The 17,640-nt window shown below is 35.8% G+C and overlaps 1 protein-coding gene across 7 annotated transcripts in view; it reads right to left on the minus strand.

Annotated features, from left to right (window-relative positions):
* Nucleotides 1-17,640, minus strand: part of DCLK2 (doublecortin like kinase 2) — a 152,910-nt gene that overhangs the window by 114,838 nt on the left and 20,432 nt on the right. For all 7 annotated transcript variants that reach the window (XR_003968304.1, XR_003968303.1, XM_030312943.1 and 4 more), the window contains exon 2: nt 17,114-17,448. Coding sequence is in view for 5 of the 7 variants with exons in the window: in XM_030312943.1 (XP_030168803.1) it covers nt 17,114-17,448 (335 nt within the window). In the remaining 2 variants the exon portion in view is untranslated. The remainder of the gene's footprint in view (nt 1-17,113; nt 17,449-17,640) is intronic.

Below are 17,640 nucleotides of genomic sequence, written 5' to 3' on the forward strand. Positions count from 1 at the left end.
TTCATCAAAAGCGGACATTCTCCCTCCACACAGGCCTCCGTGCAAACCTTTATCCACTCCCCACTCTAAGTTTCTCCAAATTCATTTCCTACTCCGTCCTGACATTCACCCCATTGCCCTTGGTACTGCCATTTGTTTTCATTCTCGCTTTGCCTGCTGCTGTGTGTGGTTAGTGCGAATAGTCTCTCTAAATGTCTCCCCAGTTAAAGAGCATTTTGCATTCTATTTCTTCATGAACTCTTCCCAATTCCTCTGGGTCCCACTTCTGTCCTTTAGCTGAAAAGCAATATCTATTAGCCTTTTGTCATTGTCTAATTATGGCATGTGTTTTCAATTTCTTTGCCAAATACAGCAAAAGCACCTCAAGAGTTGGGGCTTTACCTCACCTGCATTCTAGATGAGCTGGCAGTCAGAGGCTCTCAGTGAATACGTGTTAAGCACTTCTGAGCACCACAGATTTGCTTTAGCATTACAGATTGATTAAGTATAGACTAGCACAGTGGATGTTGACTTAACAAGGAAATTTTTACATATTTTTAATATACATAAAATTTACAGATGACCTATCTATATTTTATATATCTCATTTCCCTATATCAATGTCTAAACTGCTTTAAACATAGTTTGAGGAAGTCGTTAACCAGGAACCATTATACAACATAAATGACACAGAATTTTATGTGTCACTCAATTAATCTAAATATATCAGTACGAAAACTGCAAACACAACTGCATGAAAAGCCAAATCATTAATGGAGATTAGGCACTCTGTCAAAGCAATTTCTATTTCCATGAGTAAAGTAGAAAACTTTTTTTAAATGTTTATTTTGAAAGAGTATGCTCAAGAGAGAGCAGGGGAGGGGCAGAGAGACAGAGAGAGAAGGAGAGAGAGAACCCCAAGCAGGCTCCAGGCTGTCAGCACAGAGCCCAACGTGGGGCTCAAACTCATGAACTATGAGATCATGACCTGAGCTGAAATCAAAAGTCAGATGCTTGACTGACTGAGCTACCAAGGTGCCCCTAAAGAAAATTTTGATTTTAGGAAGAAATATTTTTTGTTTTTTCCCCTGTTAAGTGTTTAGGTTTTTTATTAAAAAGTGAAACAGATGGACTTAACCACACAGGTTTTCGAACTTCAGAAAGAGATGACCTCTTCCACTTAATATTTTGGACAAGAAGGGATTTTTTTTTTTTAGTATAAAATCATCAACTTCATTGCAATACTCTGATCATTATTTTTATTTTTATTTTATTTTTGTTTCAAGTTAGTTTTTTGAATTCCAGTTAACATATAGTGTAATAATAGTTCAGGAGAATTTAGTGATTCATCACTTACATACAACACCCAGTGCTAATCACAAGTGCCCTCCTTACTACCCATCACCCATCTAGCCCATCTTCCACCCACCTCCCTTCATCAACTCTGTTTGTTCTCTATCATTAAGAGTCTCACGTGGTTTGTTTCCCCTCTCTTCTCTTTTTACCCCTTCCCGTATGTTCATCCATTTTGTTTCATAAATTCCATATATAAGTGAAGTCATACAGTATTTGTCTTTCTCTGACTTATTTGGCTTAGCATAATATACTTTAGCACCATCCACATGGTTGCAAATGGCAAGATTTCATTCTTTTTGATGGCTGAGTAATACTCCATTGTGTGTGTGTGTGTGTGTGTGTGTGTGTGTGTGTGTATGTATATATATAGATAGATAGATAGACATATATATACATACACACACACACACCCCACATCTTCTTTATCCATTCATCAGTCAATGAACATTTGGGCTTTCTCCATAATTTGCTATTGTTGATAATGCTGCTATAAACATCAGGGTGCATGTGCCCCTTCCAAACAGTATTTTTGTATCCTTTAGGTAAATACCTGGTGGTGATTGCTGGATAACAGGGTAGGTCTATTTTTAAGTTTCTGAGGAACCCCCATACTGTTTTCCAGAGTGGTGGAACACTATTGACTTTTAAAATAAAGTAGGGATAATTCTTCAATAAATTACTTTGAACAATATAATTCTGATAACATCTTATTAGCCAAAGCACATGAGCATTTACATTTTTAAAGCTATTAAAATTTATAAAGTATTCCATTAGATCACATCATAATTGACTAATGAAGACTGGACCATTTGTTTTCTATCCCACTATAATAATTTTAAGGAAAAGTATTCTTCTCTTTTTTTCTTTTAAACCAAGAAGCACTTTTGTATTCAGGTTTCCTAGTTATCATAGTGACTATATTTTTAAGTCATTCACAATAAATGTGTTACTGGAGATAGAATACTGCAGAACTTTTCATACTACAACAGATTTTCTCAAATATAAATTTACCTTGTGGTCACAGATCACCTGATCATATCAGGTGTATGCTGTGAAAGGAAGGGAAAAAGTAGTCAAAATTCCAGTAAAAATAAGAAAAGGCAGTATTACCTACATTCAGCATTTCTTCTGAATAACAATACTGATATCCATCCTGCCACAAACATCTGAAATGATTTGACAGCATAAAAAACAAAGGATAATTAATGAATTGCAGTAAAATACCACTTTTTCACACTGTGAAGATTTTCTATAATCTCCAAATACTTTCTGCCCATGGATTTAAGAAACTCCACTACACCAATTTTCTCATTTCCTGCTAAAACCAAATCTTTACTCTCTGAAACTACATAAATTTCTTTAGGAATGTCTGCTTCTTATCTGGAATACAGTTTAGGAACAACCTCCCATGGGCATAAAACATATTACAACAATGAAATAATATTACCTTAAACAACTTCCCACATTCTGGGACAGGGAATCCTTTAGGATTCATCATCTTTCTTAACTCATTTCACACTCTCCAAGTGAACTTTCTAAAATGCAAATCTGATCCTCTTCCAATTCGTCAATGTCGATCCATAGCCCAATTTTTGAGGTTCCCATCCTTTGGAAATACAGTGTATGCTGTGCATAATCTTGCCCTTGACCTAATTTCAAAAACCTATACTCAACCATATATACCTACCTACATCTCTTACACTGGCCACTCCAAAACAACTTGCATTTCCCTCTCAAAATCCCCATATCCTTATATCCCCCTCCTTATATCCATTAAATTAGACTATCACTTCTTAATCTCTGCACTACTGATGTTTTGAACCAGCTCATTCTTTGCTGTGGAGGGAAGTCCTGTGCACTGTAAGATATTTAGCAGCATCCCTAGCCTCTACCCATTAGATACCAGTACACATTCTACCAGACAGTCACTGGATCTCTAGATGCCTCAATACTCACAAGCCCCTTAAGAACAAAGTTCTCTCAGGGCACCTGGGTGGCTCAGTCAGTTAAGCGTTTGACTTTAGCTCAGGTCATGATCTCACACCTCATGAGTTCAACCCCAGCACTGGGCTCTGTGCTGACAGGTCAGAGTCTGGAGCCTGCTTCAGATTCTGTCTCCATCTCTCTCTGCCCCTCCCTGACTCATGCTCTCTGTCTCTCAAAAATGAGTAAAAGCCTTTAAAAAAATTAAAAAAAAAAAAAAAAAAGAGGACACCTGAGAACAGGAAACCTGGAGTAATCACTGGGATACAGAATTGTTATGGTGTTTTTGTTTGCCACAAAGTCTAATCATGACCCTGACAGGGTTCCCTATAAACCTTACTCTCCTATGTATCCTTAAATATGTCAAAAAGACATAGGATCTAACTTGCAAAGGGTTCCATAGACCAAATCTAGGACATCTTGAGTTACTAAATGAAAATAAACTCTTCATCATGTGAAGGTGAACAGAAGTTTTGAGAAAAGTCTAAGAAGCTCTTTGGAGCTAAGTCTAAAGATTAAAGTAAACAATCATGGGGCGCCTGGGTGGCGCAGTCGGTTAGGCGTCCGACTTCAGCCAGGTCACGATCTCGCGGTCCGTGAGTTCGAGCCCCGCGTCAGGCTCTGGGCTGATGGCTCAGAGCCTGGAGCCTGTTTCCGATTCTGTGTCTCCCTCTCTCTCTGCCCCTCCCCCGTTCATGCTCTGTCTCTCTCTGTCCCAAAAATAAATAAATGTTAAAAAATAAATAAATAAATAAATAAACAATCATGCTATGTAACTGATTCTGGAAAATCATTAAAAATGATTATAAAGTGATAAATTTGATCTTCCTTTGAATCTTGATAACAAGTTCTGAGAGTAAATAGAAAAATGTCTGGAGCAAAGGCAGACATAAATGCACTATCATATGCAAGATGTCTAACTGACATCAAAGGACTAGAGTTCGTTGGGTATGCAATATAGCATTCCTTGCAGAGATATCACCATATGCCTCCCTCAGGGTGATCACAGAATTAAATGACAACATGTGTAAATAGTCTGCCACAATATTTGGCACTAAGGGTTAGTCCCATCGTTAAAAAAAATATTTAATGACATTCCCCATTGCCTAAGTGTGAAATTTGTGTCATTCAATATTAGAGTGTGACTGTGTGTCATAGGAAATGAGTATGTTTAAATCAAATTTCAGTTTTCATTTTCTGACTCTGATGCACACAATCAGCTCCTCAGGGCACAATCACACTGACCACAACCCTCTTAAATCCTAGAGGCTAAACTAGTGATTAAGACATTGACTGGTGCCGCCTGGGCAGGAATGATCTGGTGGTGAAAATCAATTTTAAAACTTCTAGAAAAGTTTCAAAATTTTATTTTTTATCTACATGTAAAAATCTTGGCTACTATATTAAGTGAAAATGTTAAAATCTGGATTAAGTTGCCTAATGAGACTTCCACAAGTATCCATTTGCACAACTTTTGCTTTCCATTTCACAACGATATGTGTCAACCATATTTTACTTCTAAAAATATATACCATAAGTGATACTACAGAGTAGGTGTTTAATAAACTTAATCCTTCAGAAACACAACCATGTAACCTAATGTCAGTTTCAATAAGTACCCAGACACAGATATTTAAATACCTTCCATAACTCATATCTTAAATGGCATTTTAATGACTTAGTATGTGGGCAAACAAAGAATGATATTTTCAAATATAATCAAACGTCTTCATGCTCATATTTAGCGAAACTTGCCATAAACCATCACAAAACAAAGAAAATTTTAAATAAAACTTGTATTATTTCAAGTCTTGGGAAAAGCCTGAAATGCGCAAGGAAAAGCAGAATGCTCCTTCTGGGTAAACGCTGCTTCATTGCAACAGTCCTTGGGCTCTGAAAATTAAACTTCTGTGGAGGCGAACCTCTAATGACTATGGAGCTTTCCAACACTTTGTGCTGCGAGTCTGGCAGCTGCATCACACTACAATTAAAATATTCTAAAAATACAACGAGAGAATATTCATGAAAGCTAGTCTTACTGAAGTATGGTGCTCTTCCTCACTTAAAAAAATATTATAAGAGGTTAACTTTTAAATCCAGAAAATTGCACAGGATTACAAAAAAAGCAAATACAGACTCTAGCCCTATTTTTCTCCATGAAGCAATTTTTAAATTAGATTCAATTAGTTCCTCTTCTATAAGGCACCATCCTAAGAATATGGATGACCAGGGTCAAGCCTAACTTTTGCTCTCTAGAAAAATCCATGCTCATAAGGCTGAAAATAAAAACTTCCCTAAAGTGAAGAGAGTAAAACAGGCCAAAGTAGAGGTTTATGAACTGCTCTGTGGTCCATAAACAAGCAGATTACAAAGAAAATGTTGATGAGGCTTTAACTGGAAGAGAAGAACCCAAGATTCCAACTGGTTCTCAAAAGCTATCACAAGCCCCCAAAGATTTCTCATCTATAAAATTAGCAGGCTGGACTAAATAATTTCCTAAATAAGCTACACATTCTAAAACACTACACTGACTTTGTACCTGTCTTTGTTTTTACCAAAAGGCACGATGAATGACCCTTTCTCGGAATCTAATCAACTGGTAATCATTGGTAGAAATTGTGATTAGCAGATATTCATGATAAATTACAAAAACAACAAAACAAATCCAAAAGTTATCGATGACCACCAAAAGCCAACAATTAACTTTACAAAGCATCTATTTCAAATAATCTCCTTGAGTTAATTCTGAATCAAAATATCACAAAGCAAAAAGTTACATGAATTCACTAAATACTAGAAACATATCCATGGGATTTTTGGCATCTATGCAAAGGTTATAAAGCAAACATTGAATGAAGTGATAGATTTTTTTAGTTCAAGATTAAGACAACATAGTACCAAAATATGGGTTATTAGATTAAAAAGAATAATCTCTCCCTACTAAACATTTTCAGGACTAGTTGGCCAGCACCTGCCTCTGGTATAAAACTTTATACACAAGTCAACTGGCTTTTCTTGTTAAACTACTTTCCAGAACAGAAAGTATCCAAGTTGGAGGTGGAGGCTTTTCCAAGGAATTTGGAAGAACGTGCGTTTTCCATGCAAAAAATTAAGTATGTGCATTCAGCTTGGCTGTCATGTCTGGTCTTTTTATAAGTCTCTCCCAGCTACAGAAATACTGGGGCACATGCTAGTGGCATTGCCAACTAGGACAACTGTTTGTCTACAGTTTTGATAGTATCGCTGTCTCTCAAACCCCAAAATACTTGAGCCTCTTCCAGTAACCTACCTCGAGGAATCTACACCAAGGAAAGGAAATGATCCAGAACATGTTAAATCTATAAACAGCAAGATGACTAGAGGATAATGAGAAACTGGAAATGATCCAAATGCATAGCAATAGGTTAAATAAATTATGGTATGTCTAGCCAATTGAATATAATTTAGTCATTTATGTATGAAATATGAAGATTATGTAGCAACATAGAAGAGTATGATCAATAAGTGAAAAAAGCAGGATACATGATTACACGTAAAAACCATGTTATGTAAAAAGTATGTGTACATATGTATTTAAATGCATTAACAAAACTGGTATTAGTAGTTCGCTTTAGGAAGTAGAGTGAGGCTGGGCAAGAAGGGCAAATGTGAAAAGAAAAGAAACTTTCACTCTTTGCATTTCTTTCAATTGTTTGTAAAGGAGTTCAAACAAATCACCCCAAAATGTACAACTTTGGCATGAAGATTATTTCCAGCTGAAAACAATCAAGGCCTAAAAGGCTCAGGAAGAAACTTTGACCTTCCCTCCAACATCTGCCTGAAAAAAAATGTAGATCTAGGACCTGCACCAGGAAGGGAATTATCACCCTATGTAATGACAGTATAATATGAACTAGGTATGGTACACAGGAAGGAACCCAGCAAGGCGTGCTTGATCAAAGTCCTCTATATGCCACTGTTTCTAGGTGGCCCAACAAACATTTGTTTACCAAGCATTGACTCTTTCCATTCTTCCTGTGAATTGCCTTCCTTCTGTTTGAAGCTTGGACTCCTAGTCCCTTCTCCTCAGGTCCAGAATGACATTATATATCTCATGTTGCCTGTTTTTGGAATCACATTTTTTTTCTTCTTTTTTCTCCCTTTTTTTTTTAAATTGAGGTGTAAGTTACATAAAGTACACAAATATTAAGCAAACAACCTGACAAATATTTCCATTTGTGTATCCCTCTGTAACTACCATTCAGATCAAGCTACAAAGCATTTCTAACACCACAGCAGACTCACTTACCCATCCCACTAGCAATAACATCCTGAAAAATAACTATTATTCTCATCTCTATCACAATGGATTAATGTGGGGTTTTTTGGAAGGTAATTTTTTTTATTGAAGTATCATTAACATACAGTGTTATATTTCTTAAATTTTTTAATGTTTGTTTATTTTTGAGAGACAGACCATGAGCAGGGGAGGGGCAGAGAGAGAGAGACAGACAGAATCTGAAGCAGGCTCCAGGCTCTGAGCTGTCAGCACAGACATAGGGCTTGAACTCATGAGCCGTGAGATCATGATCTGAGCCACCCAGGCACCCCAGCATAAAGTGTTAAATTAGTTTCAAGTGTACAACACAATGATTCAACAATTCCATACAGTACTTAGTGCTCATCAAGATAAGCATATTCTTGATTTCCTTTATCTATTGCATCCCTGCCCCCCCCCAACTACCTCCCCCCTCCTCTGGCCACCATCAGGTTTGTTCTCTATATTTAACAGTCTGTTTCTTATATTTCTTTTGTTTTAACTCCCACATAAGAGTGAAGTCATACTGTGTTTGTCTTTCTCTGACTTATTTCATTTAGCCTTATACCCTCTAGGTCCATCCTGAAATCTCATGTCTAAGTGAACTGTCTATATGTACAAAATTAAACATGATTTTCTCCTGTTAATTTGTCTCATGTAAATTTTATTCTTAGACCAGCCAGAAGAACATTAAAAGAGAAAATTTTTTTTCCTCCCCAACATCTGAATTTTCCAATAGAAATGTATGGACTTTACTTGGGTAATTTTCTCTTAAGAAAAAAAAATGTATATAAAAATATGGGTAGGATACTCAATGGTATTAAAAATAATGTTAAAATGTAAGATTGTACATTTACTTTTCCTATTTTTTCTATATTTTCAGCAATGTCATATTCTTTAATTAAAAAAAATTAAATCTATGAAATAACTCTAGAAGTCATCTTTTTGTCAAGCATATAATTACTCCTTAACCTTTTTTTCCATTTTTCAGATCCTATTCAAAGAATAATCTTGTCATATAATCTATAATTACACAGAATGCATTGCAGATAAACCCCAGGTAAAAGTGTATCACTCTAAAACCTAAAAAAAATTTTTTTTTTAACCTGAAATAACCTGATTAGCTTATTAGTTCTTTGTCTTATCCCTCATCTTTATCACTAAAGCCTTTCACAGAGCTTGACCATGGAGGCTTACAGCACAGCAGTGAAGTGTGTATGTGTATGTTGGTGGAGAGGGGCTGGAACATACTTCCTGGGTGTGAATTCTAGCTCCACCACCAGCTGTGTGATTTTGAATGGTTACTTTGTTTTAATTTCTCCAATGTAAAATGGGAATTGTAATACCAAACTCTCAAGATTGTTGTGAGGACTAGTGGAGAAGACTAATATAAAGCACTAATGCCTGCTGTAGTAAGCTACTAGCTTTAATCTATTAGCTAATTAAGCTGTTAGCTATTATTCTAAGCATTCTAAAATATGAAACAAAATCTATTTTTAACAATTATTATAACCATTGCAAAATACATTTATAACAAAAACACAATGAATCTAACACAATTTTATGATCCATGCATTACTCCAGCTTAGACATCCAAGGATAAATAAGGAAAGAAAAGAGTTTGCAATGATGACATTTTTATCTCAGCTACACTTTACATTGCATAATTCATTGCAAGCTGAAATTGTTTTCCTTAAACATCTCTTCTTCTCCTGATTTGCAACTGCAGTGACTGCTAACAGGATTTTAGTGTTTTCCTCCAGCTTTCCATTAAAAGGGAGAAAATATTATTTAAGGTCAGGGGAAACTGTTTATACAAAGGATACCAGAATGACAAAACACAAACTTTACTTCAACAAAAAAATAAGAGGGATATCTAAGTGCTTCTTTCTTTCTTCCCGCTGTTTATATCACTCTTTGAAAAGAGGGTTCATTAAATCAAAAACTAAGATTAACCCCCCCGCCCCTCCTTAAAATCTGCTTAGATTCAGGGATCAAAGAACAAATGAATGTTTTCTCTTCCTATGCCTAGACTTCCTCCAGTTCTGAAAAATCCTACTAGTTACTCTTACTCTATTGATTCCTGATTGGGATAAATTAAATCAGGGCTACTCACACTGTAGAGATAAAGATGTATCTAATAAGACAAAACACAGTCATCTAGATTTCTATTATCTACAAAAAGAAATGCATGCAGTGGGAGCAGTGGGAGAATTAATACCAAACTCTGTCCTCATCTACTTCAAGGAAAAAATATACCAGGATTAAATGAAGCACAGAAAATATTTAAAAACAGATATCAACCATTTGATTTTCATGTAGCAATTTTTGAGGGAAAAAATGCTGTAAATAAGAATGGTCAGGTCTATTACAAAGAAGTGAACTTTCACTAGAAGCTGTCATGCCAGAAAGGGTACAAAAAGAAGTTATTATTCATATAATTGCATCCATGAAATAATTAAACTTTTTAAAAAGTGATGGCGGAAATCTTCATAAACCCTAAGATGAGTGATAAGAGGAAGGTACCCCAAGGGGTTGTCATGATCCCCAAAGAGGATCTACTGCATGTGTGTAATCCTCAGACTGGCAGTGGTCCCAAAGTCTGGAAGTATTTTACCCCAAGCATCAACTGCTAGCAATTTCTGAGTCTGCTTTGCCTCTGCCCATGACAAGAATCAACTTGTTCCAAAATTCTACTAAATATGTTTCTTTTATGTTAAAACTCTGCTGTTTCTGGGAAAGCTAAAAGCTAGAATTTTTTACACATGTGGACAAAAGCTATATTTGGACCTTTCATTCTCTTAACAGAATAAAAACAGTTATAAAGAACTTCCCCCTGCTGCAGTTTATTATAAGAAAGTAACTCTTTTGAAAAAATGTTAAAAGTAAACCTTATTCTCCTATTCAATTCTTTTAACTTAAAAGTTCAAGGTTTTATTTAAAAAATAAGAGTAAAGTATTTAATCTAAATTAACTGCAAGTTTAAAAAAAAACTACTTAAGAGGAAAATAGTCATGACTTCTATTTACAGATAATTTTTTCTAGTCACTTCATCTATAAGCACATACATTGAGCATTTCTTCAAAAAAATCGATAACATCACTTTTAAGTATTAAATACTTAAAATCCCACAAGACTAAATCATTATTTCTTAGATTTCTCTTGAAATACATGTAAAACCATTTGGGACATCTTTATTTAATCCCCTGTGAAACTGTAGTGCCCAACTGCATGTTAGCATCATACAACAAAGACTATAAACCGTATCATGCTGACACACGTGCCTCAACTAGATAAGAAGTAGACAGACTAGCTATGAGAACACCTCTAAGTTCTGAAATAAAGTTTAGCATGTGGCCTAAATGGTAACAAAGGTAACAATCCAACAAGTCTTTCTTTTTGAATCATTTCACTTACTTGACACCATGATTTTTGAATCTTAGCAGTATTGACCTCTTGGACCCCAGCAAATTATGCTGTGTGTGTTCTGTGCAGTGTAAGATGGTTAGCAGCATTCCTGGCCTCTCCCCACTTACTACACGCCAGGGGAATCCTCATCCCCAGGCATGGCATCAAAAAAGGATTCCCATTCAATGAATGGGTGACAGATGGTAATCACTTATTCTGGTGAGTACTGTGTAATGTACTCAATTATCAAATCCCTACGCTGTACACCTGAAACTAATATAAGATTGTATGTCAACAGTACTTCAATAGTAAAAATTAAAAAAAAAAAAAGATTCCAGACAGTCTAAATGTCCCCTAGAGATGAAATTGTACCCAGTTGAGAACCACCAAGAGTTAACATGGATAAAATCCTAAAATATTACTTTATTTGAAGTGATTTTATAAGGAGATATAAAATGCATGAGTTATATGTACTAATCAAGTCTACCTTGTAAATGAAATCAATACTACTAGGAAGATGTGATAATCCATTTTGATGGAAGAGAAGATCCAAGGGACATTGTTTTAACAATAATGCTACTGGCACATGACGCTTTAATCAAGAAAGCCTTCAAGCCCACAAAAGATAACCAGGGCCCCTTAAGACTCTAGCATAGGTATCAGGATGAGATCAGTGACTGTTCATGATGAACTGCCTATAAATTGTTACTCTATCCTTGTGTTAAATATCAGATCAATGTAAGATGAAAACAAACCGCACCTGAACAGAAGTAACCAGATAAGGCAGACAGCCTAAAATTTTGTGTGGGGACAACTTATTAACAGATCTAGGTTCCTTTCTCATTCCTTTCTTTTCACCTAAATGAAGCTGTCCTCTTCTTGAAAATGTTCAGAGAACAGATTGTTTTACATGCCCACAGAGAAATCATTTTATAGGTGTGTCTGGGTGGCTCAGAAGGTTAAGCGTCTGACTCTGGATTTCAGCTCAGGTCATGATCTTGCTGTTCATGAGATCAAGCCCCATGTCAGGCTCTGTGATGACAGCACGGAGCCTGCTTAGGATTCTCTCTCTTCCTCTCTCTCTGCTCCTTCCCCCTCTCCCCTCTCTTTCAAAATACATACATTTTTAAAAAAGAAATCATTTTATAAAATCAAATCAAAATGAACACTGATCAAAGATTTGCATTAACCTTAAGCATAAGACAAATTTCCTACGCTATTTCAAAGCAAGAAATAAAAGTTCTCATTATAACACATATTAGCCAAAAATCAGACTTCAAGTTTTATCAACTTTTTTTTTTTTTTTTTTTTTTTTTTATTTTTGGGACAGAGAGAGACAGAGCATGAACGGGGGAGGGGCAGAGAGAGAGGGAGACACAGAACCGGAAACAGGCTCCAGGCTCCGAGCCATCAGCCCAGAGCCCGATGCGGGGCTCGAACTCACGGACCGCGAGATCGTGACCTGGCTGAAGTCGGACGCTTTAACCGACTGCGCCACCCAGGCGCCCCCAGACTTCAAGTTTTAAATAGCAAGTCAACCTATAGCACAGGTGTTGGATCAGCATGCCAAGAAAACTATAGCTTTTAAGGATACCTGGAATTCTGAAAATATGACACCTAAAAATTGTGTCTATCAAAAGTAAAATCTATAATTTTTCCAGAGAAGTACTTTATTTGAAGGTTTAAAGATATCTTCTTTCTTTGCACATGGGAAGTAATGTTGTAAGTTCTATATAGTGACAAAAGTGATTCATGTAACGTTTTATAGTCATATGCTAAAATTTCAAAGATTAACTCATAATGTTTTCATTTTACAACTGATTGAAATCAGTCTTTGTTTTCCTTCTCAGTGCTTAAGTTTTTGCTTCTAAGCAGACATGAGAAAGTCTGCTTAGAAATCAGAACAGCATATACTGGATTTCTGAGGGCAACTATAATCATGTTTCCTTCTGAATTAGTTTTTTAAAAATCTCCCTCTACTTTTCTTTCTTACACAAAATTGAAAACATACTACAGAGGTTTTTTTTCTTGCTTTTTCCACTCAACATTTTCCCAGGTCTTTATAAATATTCCCCCAAACATAATTTTCAATGGCTGCTACATACGAATTCTATGGTATTATTATTTAGCTCTTTTCTACATTAGGGATCTTAAGTTGTTTTGAATCCTTTGCTTTTATTGCTGAAATGAAAATTCTTATGCATAATCATGTTTGCATCTCAGGTTATTTTGGATAAATTCCTAGAAGTTGATTTATCAATTCAAATAGTAAGAACATTGTAAAGTTGTACAAAACAAATTGCTTTCCATAAAGATTATAAAATTTATACTTCCAACATTCTTTGAAAATGCCAATTCACTCCATATTCAAAAAAAGTAAATTTTCTTTTTTAAAAACTGTCCATTTTAAATATCAAAAATACTATCTCAGTGCTTTAATTCATTTTTTAGTGAGATTGAACTCTTTTATACTCAGTATTCATAATTCTATCTTTTCAAGTTGTTGTCTTTTATCTGTCTTGCCATTGCAGTGTTGTTTTTTTCCTATTCAACTACTATAACTCAATACAAAGGATCTAAATCTTGGTAATGACATCTGTAAATTTTTATTTTGTAAGTTGTCTAGCCAACCTTTCCCCTTATGATTTTCCCGCAATTTTTATGCTTAGGAACTCCTTTCTCATTTCAACCTAACTATTGACATATTTTCTTTTAGTTCTTTTGTTTCATTTGATGTCTATATTTTTAAAACACTTGGAATTTATTTTTGGTATGGAATCAGGATGATGACTTAATATCTGGTAGCATAAGAGCCCATTAATCATTATTTACAAAATTTTCTGCCTCTTTTTCCAGATTAGCTATTGAAATCACTTGGGTAGTCCTCCCCCCACCAGAAAAAAAATCTCATTTAGGTTCTTACTGAAATTGCAATTAAATTATAAATAAAAAATAGGGAGAATACATAGAAGAATGTTGAATACTGGGGCTGTCAGGCAATTACCTCATACCTATTATAGAAATACTTCCAATATCTCATTTGTTTACCACTACATAAGCTTTTGGTGTCAGGTGGTAGTTTTTAGAAGTGTATTAGAGATTTCACTGTCCATTTTTATTACTGATTTTTTTTATAAATATTTATTTTTGAGAGAGAGAGAACATGTGGGTACGCATGCGGAGTGGGCAGAGAGAGAGGGATCAGAGGTTCTGAAGCCAGCTCCCCACTTATAGCAGACAGCCCGACACAGGGCTTGAACTCACGAACCGCGAGATCATGACCTGAGCTGAAGTTGGATGCTCAACCAACTGAGCCACCCAGGTGCCCCTATTACTAAATCTTTAGCTAAATATTAATTTTGTATTTTGTCAAATACCTTTACTACCATTTTGGGATTACATGTGCCTTTATGCTTTATCCTCTAGATCTCATGTATAAACAGGTTTCTTAACAGTGATCCATTCTTTAATTCCTGTCATTAAGTCCAGCTCTTAGTAGTGTAGTGTTTTTTAATATGTGGGTAATTTGGGGTTGCTTGTGCTTTAGTTAACATTTTTACATACTGATATATCTAGTCTGGAGCTTCTTTGAAGGTAATTTTTTAGATAATTATTAACATTTCAATGATCACCCATTTCAATTAGATGTTCAACTTCCGTATTTCACTTCCATTTTCCCTGAAAAATGTTCATTTGGAGATTTTCAATCTCAATTTTTAAAACCTCATCTGCATTTACTGTTTATATGCCATTCAGGTTTTTTAATTTTGCACATTTATGGCTTTCATTTTTCCTTTTGTTAGGGGTCTTAAATGTTTGTCTCTGTTTCCTGTCTTCCTGTGTCAACCAAGAATTATTTAACTTGCCACATCTTTATTTTACTTTAATTAATTTTCACTCACTTGCAGAATGAGTCTTGTCTTGTGCCATGCTATTAACTCAATTTGTAAAGTGTCTGTTGCCATTCATACTATGAACCTTGGGCAGGCTGCTATGAAAGGTCATGACTTCCAATCGCCAATTTAATTAATTAGAAAAGTCACTATTAACTCAACATAATCTGCTGGAATTTTTAGAACCTAGTTTTTAAATTCTGTTAATGTGTCAAGAAAAAATCAGCTAACTAGGTGTTAGGAATCTGGTGTTAGGAAATTAGAAAACTACCTTCTTGCATTTTTTCTAGAAGGCACTGCTCCAATGTTTCATTTTCAGCACTATATGAGCTAAACACTTCAGAGTAAATTAAGTGCACTATAGGGAAGAAACAAAAGGGAATGAAGAAACAAATTTAATGCTGGAAACTATAATGTTCAATAAAATGTAAATACAAACAATTTACCTTTATTGAAATTAGGAAAAAAATATACTTCAGAAGCCACATGTTTCTTTTTAGGAATGATAATCTGATTGTGGCAAAACTCAGTATTCATGCATTCTTCAGATTTGCCCAATTTTTCTTCTTTTTTTAAGTTTATTTATTTTGAGAGAGAGAGCATGCACAGGCAAGAGATGGGCAGAGAGAGAGGAAGAAAGAGAATCCCAAGCTGGCTCCACGCGGTCAGATCCTGATCTCACGAACCATGAGATCATGGCCTGAGCTGAAGAGCTGGACGCTTAACCAACTGAGCCACCTGGGCACCATGCCTAATTTTTCTTCTTTAGCCCATTAGATTTCCTGATATATTGTTACCATAATTTGGCTTTCACTTTCCTGTGTAATTTTTGTATATTTTTCAGAAATGCTGATTAATTACCTCCATGGTGCTCTATGAAACTCACATAGACATTCCTATCAAAATACTTTTTTGAAATGCATTTTCAACATTATATATAGGTGAGGAGAAAAGGTTTCTCCTTTCTAGGCTTTTCTAACATTTCTAAAAATGTTAAATATCTTTAATTTGGACTCCTACAAGTTACCAAACCCATAAATGACTCTACTAGTCAACAGGTGTTCTTATTCTTAGAAAACCTTCCACTTAATATAGGAAGCCTCTTCAACTTCTACTCTTCCCTCAGAAGTTTACATTTCCCGGGGCGCCTGGGTGGCGCAGTTGGTTAAGCGTCCGACTTCAGCCAGGTCACGATCTCGCGGTCCGTGAGTTCGAGCCCCGCGTCGGGCTCTGGGCTGATGGCTCAGAGCCTGGAGCCTGTTTCCGATTCTGTGTCTCCCTCTCTCTCTGCCCCTCCCCCGTTCATGCTCTGTCTCTCTCTGTCCCAAAAATAAATAAACGTTGAAAAAAAAAAAATTTAAAAAAAAAAAAAAAAGAAGTTTACATTTCCCTAGCCCCCCAAAAATGATTAATCCAATTAAAAAATGGGCAGAAGACATAAACAGATAACTTTTCCAAAGAAGATGTATAGATGACCAACGGACACATGAAAAATGCTCAACATCACTCATCATCAGGGAAATACAAATCAAGACCACAATGAGATACCACCTCATACCTGTCAGAATGGCTAAAATTAACAGCACAAGAAACAACAGGTATTGGTAAGGATGCAGAGAAAGAGGAACCTTCCTGCACTGTTGGTGGGAATGCAAACTGGTGCAGCCACTCTGGAAAATAGTATGGAGGGTCCTCATAAAGTTAAAAATAGAACTACCCTATCATTCAGCAATTGTACTACTAGGTATTTACCCAAATATAAAAATACTAATTCAAAGGAATACATGCACCCTGATGTTTAGAGCAGCATTATCAACAATAGCCAAATACGGAAACAGCTCGTGTCTGTCAATAAACGAATGAATAAAGAAGATATGGTATAAGTATACATATACTTATATACAAATATATATATACATGTATACATATATATATATACACACACACAATAAAATATCATTCCACCATAAAAAAGAATGAAATCTTGACATTTGCAATAACATGGTTATAGCTAGAGAGTATTATGCTAAGTGAAATAAGCCAGTCAGTGAAAGAAATACCATATGACTCCACATATGAGTGAAATCAGAGTCTTCTAGAAGACTCTGGACTACTTATTGTCAAATATGTAACTACCATGATACAGGGAGACTTTGAAAGTAAGACGGAGAGCTGGGGGGGCTAGTGAACATCTTACCTGCTTTCCGTCCAGCGTGCAGAGCCTCTTGACCACTCCTGAATCTAGTTTAATGGCTTCGGTGATATCTGTCAAGACCTGTTCAAATGAATGAGCAGTCTTCTTATTTAGAAGGATCCTCACGGCTTTTCTAGGCTTCACTCCACTTCGAATCACGGTCACCAATTTCGGTTTGATGAAATCTTTACTTTCCTTCACTTCACTTTTCACCGAGGGGGGAGCAGCCAAGGCTCGGGATGTCCCACCCTTGATGTTCACAGACCAGTTCGGATTAATATTTTTGGTGTAATCAACTTTACGAAATGGTTCATTTGATGCACACACGTAACTCTCACCTAAAAAAGCAAAAACCAGTTATATTAGCATAATTATCCTCACCACAGAAGCACTGTATCTTAAGAACAAATGGAGACGAATTAAGTGAACTCTGAAACCTAACAGGTTCGCTGGAAGGGGATTCACATCCTTTTCCTTTGGCATTCTGTCCACCCTTTCTCTCTATTTAAACATCTAGATTGGTTTTGAAG

Source organism: Lynx canadensis, chromosome B1 (assembly GCF_007474595.2).
Source record: "Lynx canadensis isolate LIC74 chromosome B1, mLynCan4.pri.v2, whole genome shotgun sequence".
In the NCBI taxonomy this organism is placed as follows: Eukaryota; Metazoa; Chordata; class Mammalia; order Carnivora; family Felidae; genus Lynx; species Lynx canadensis.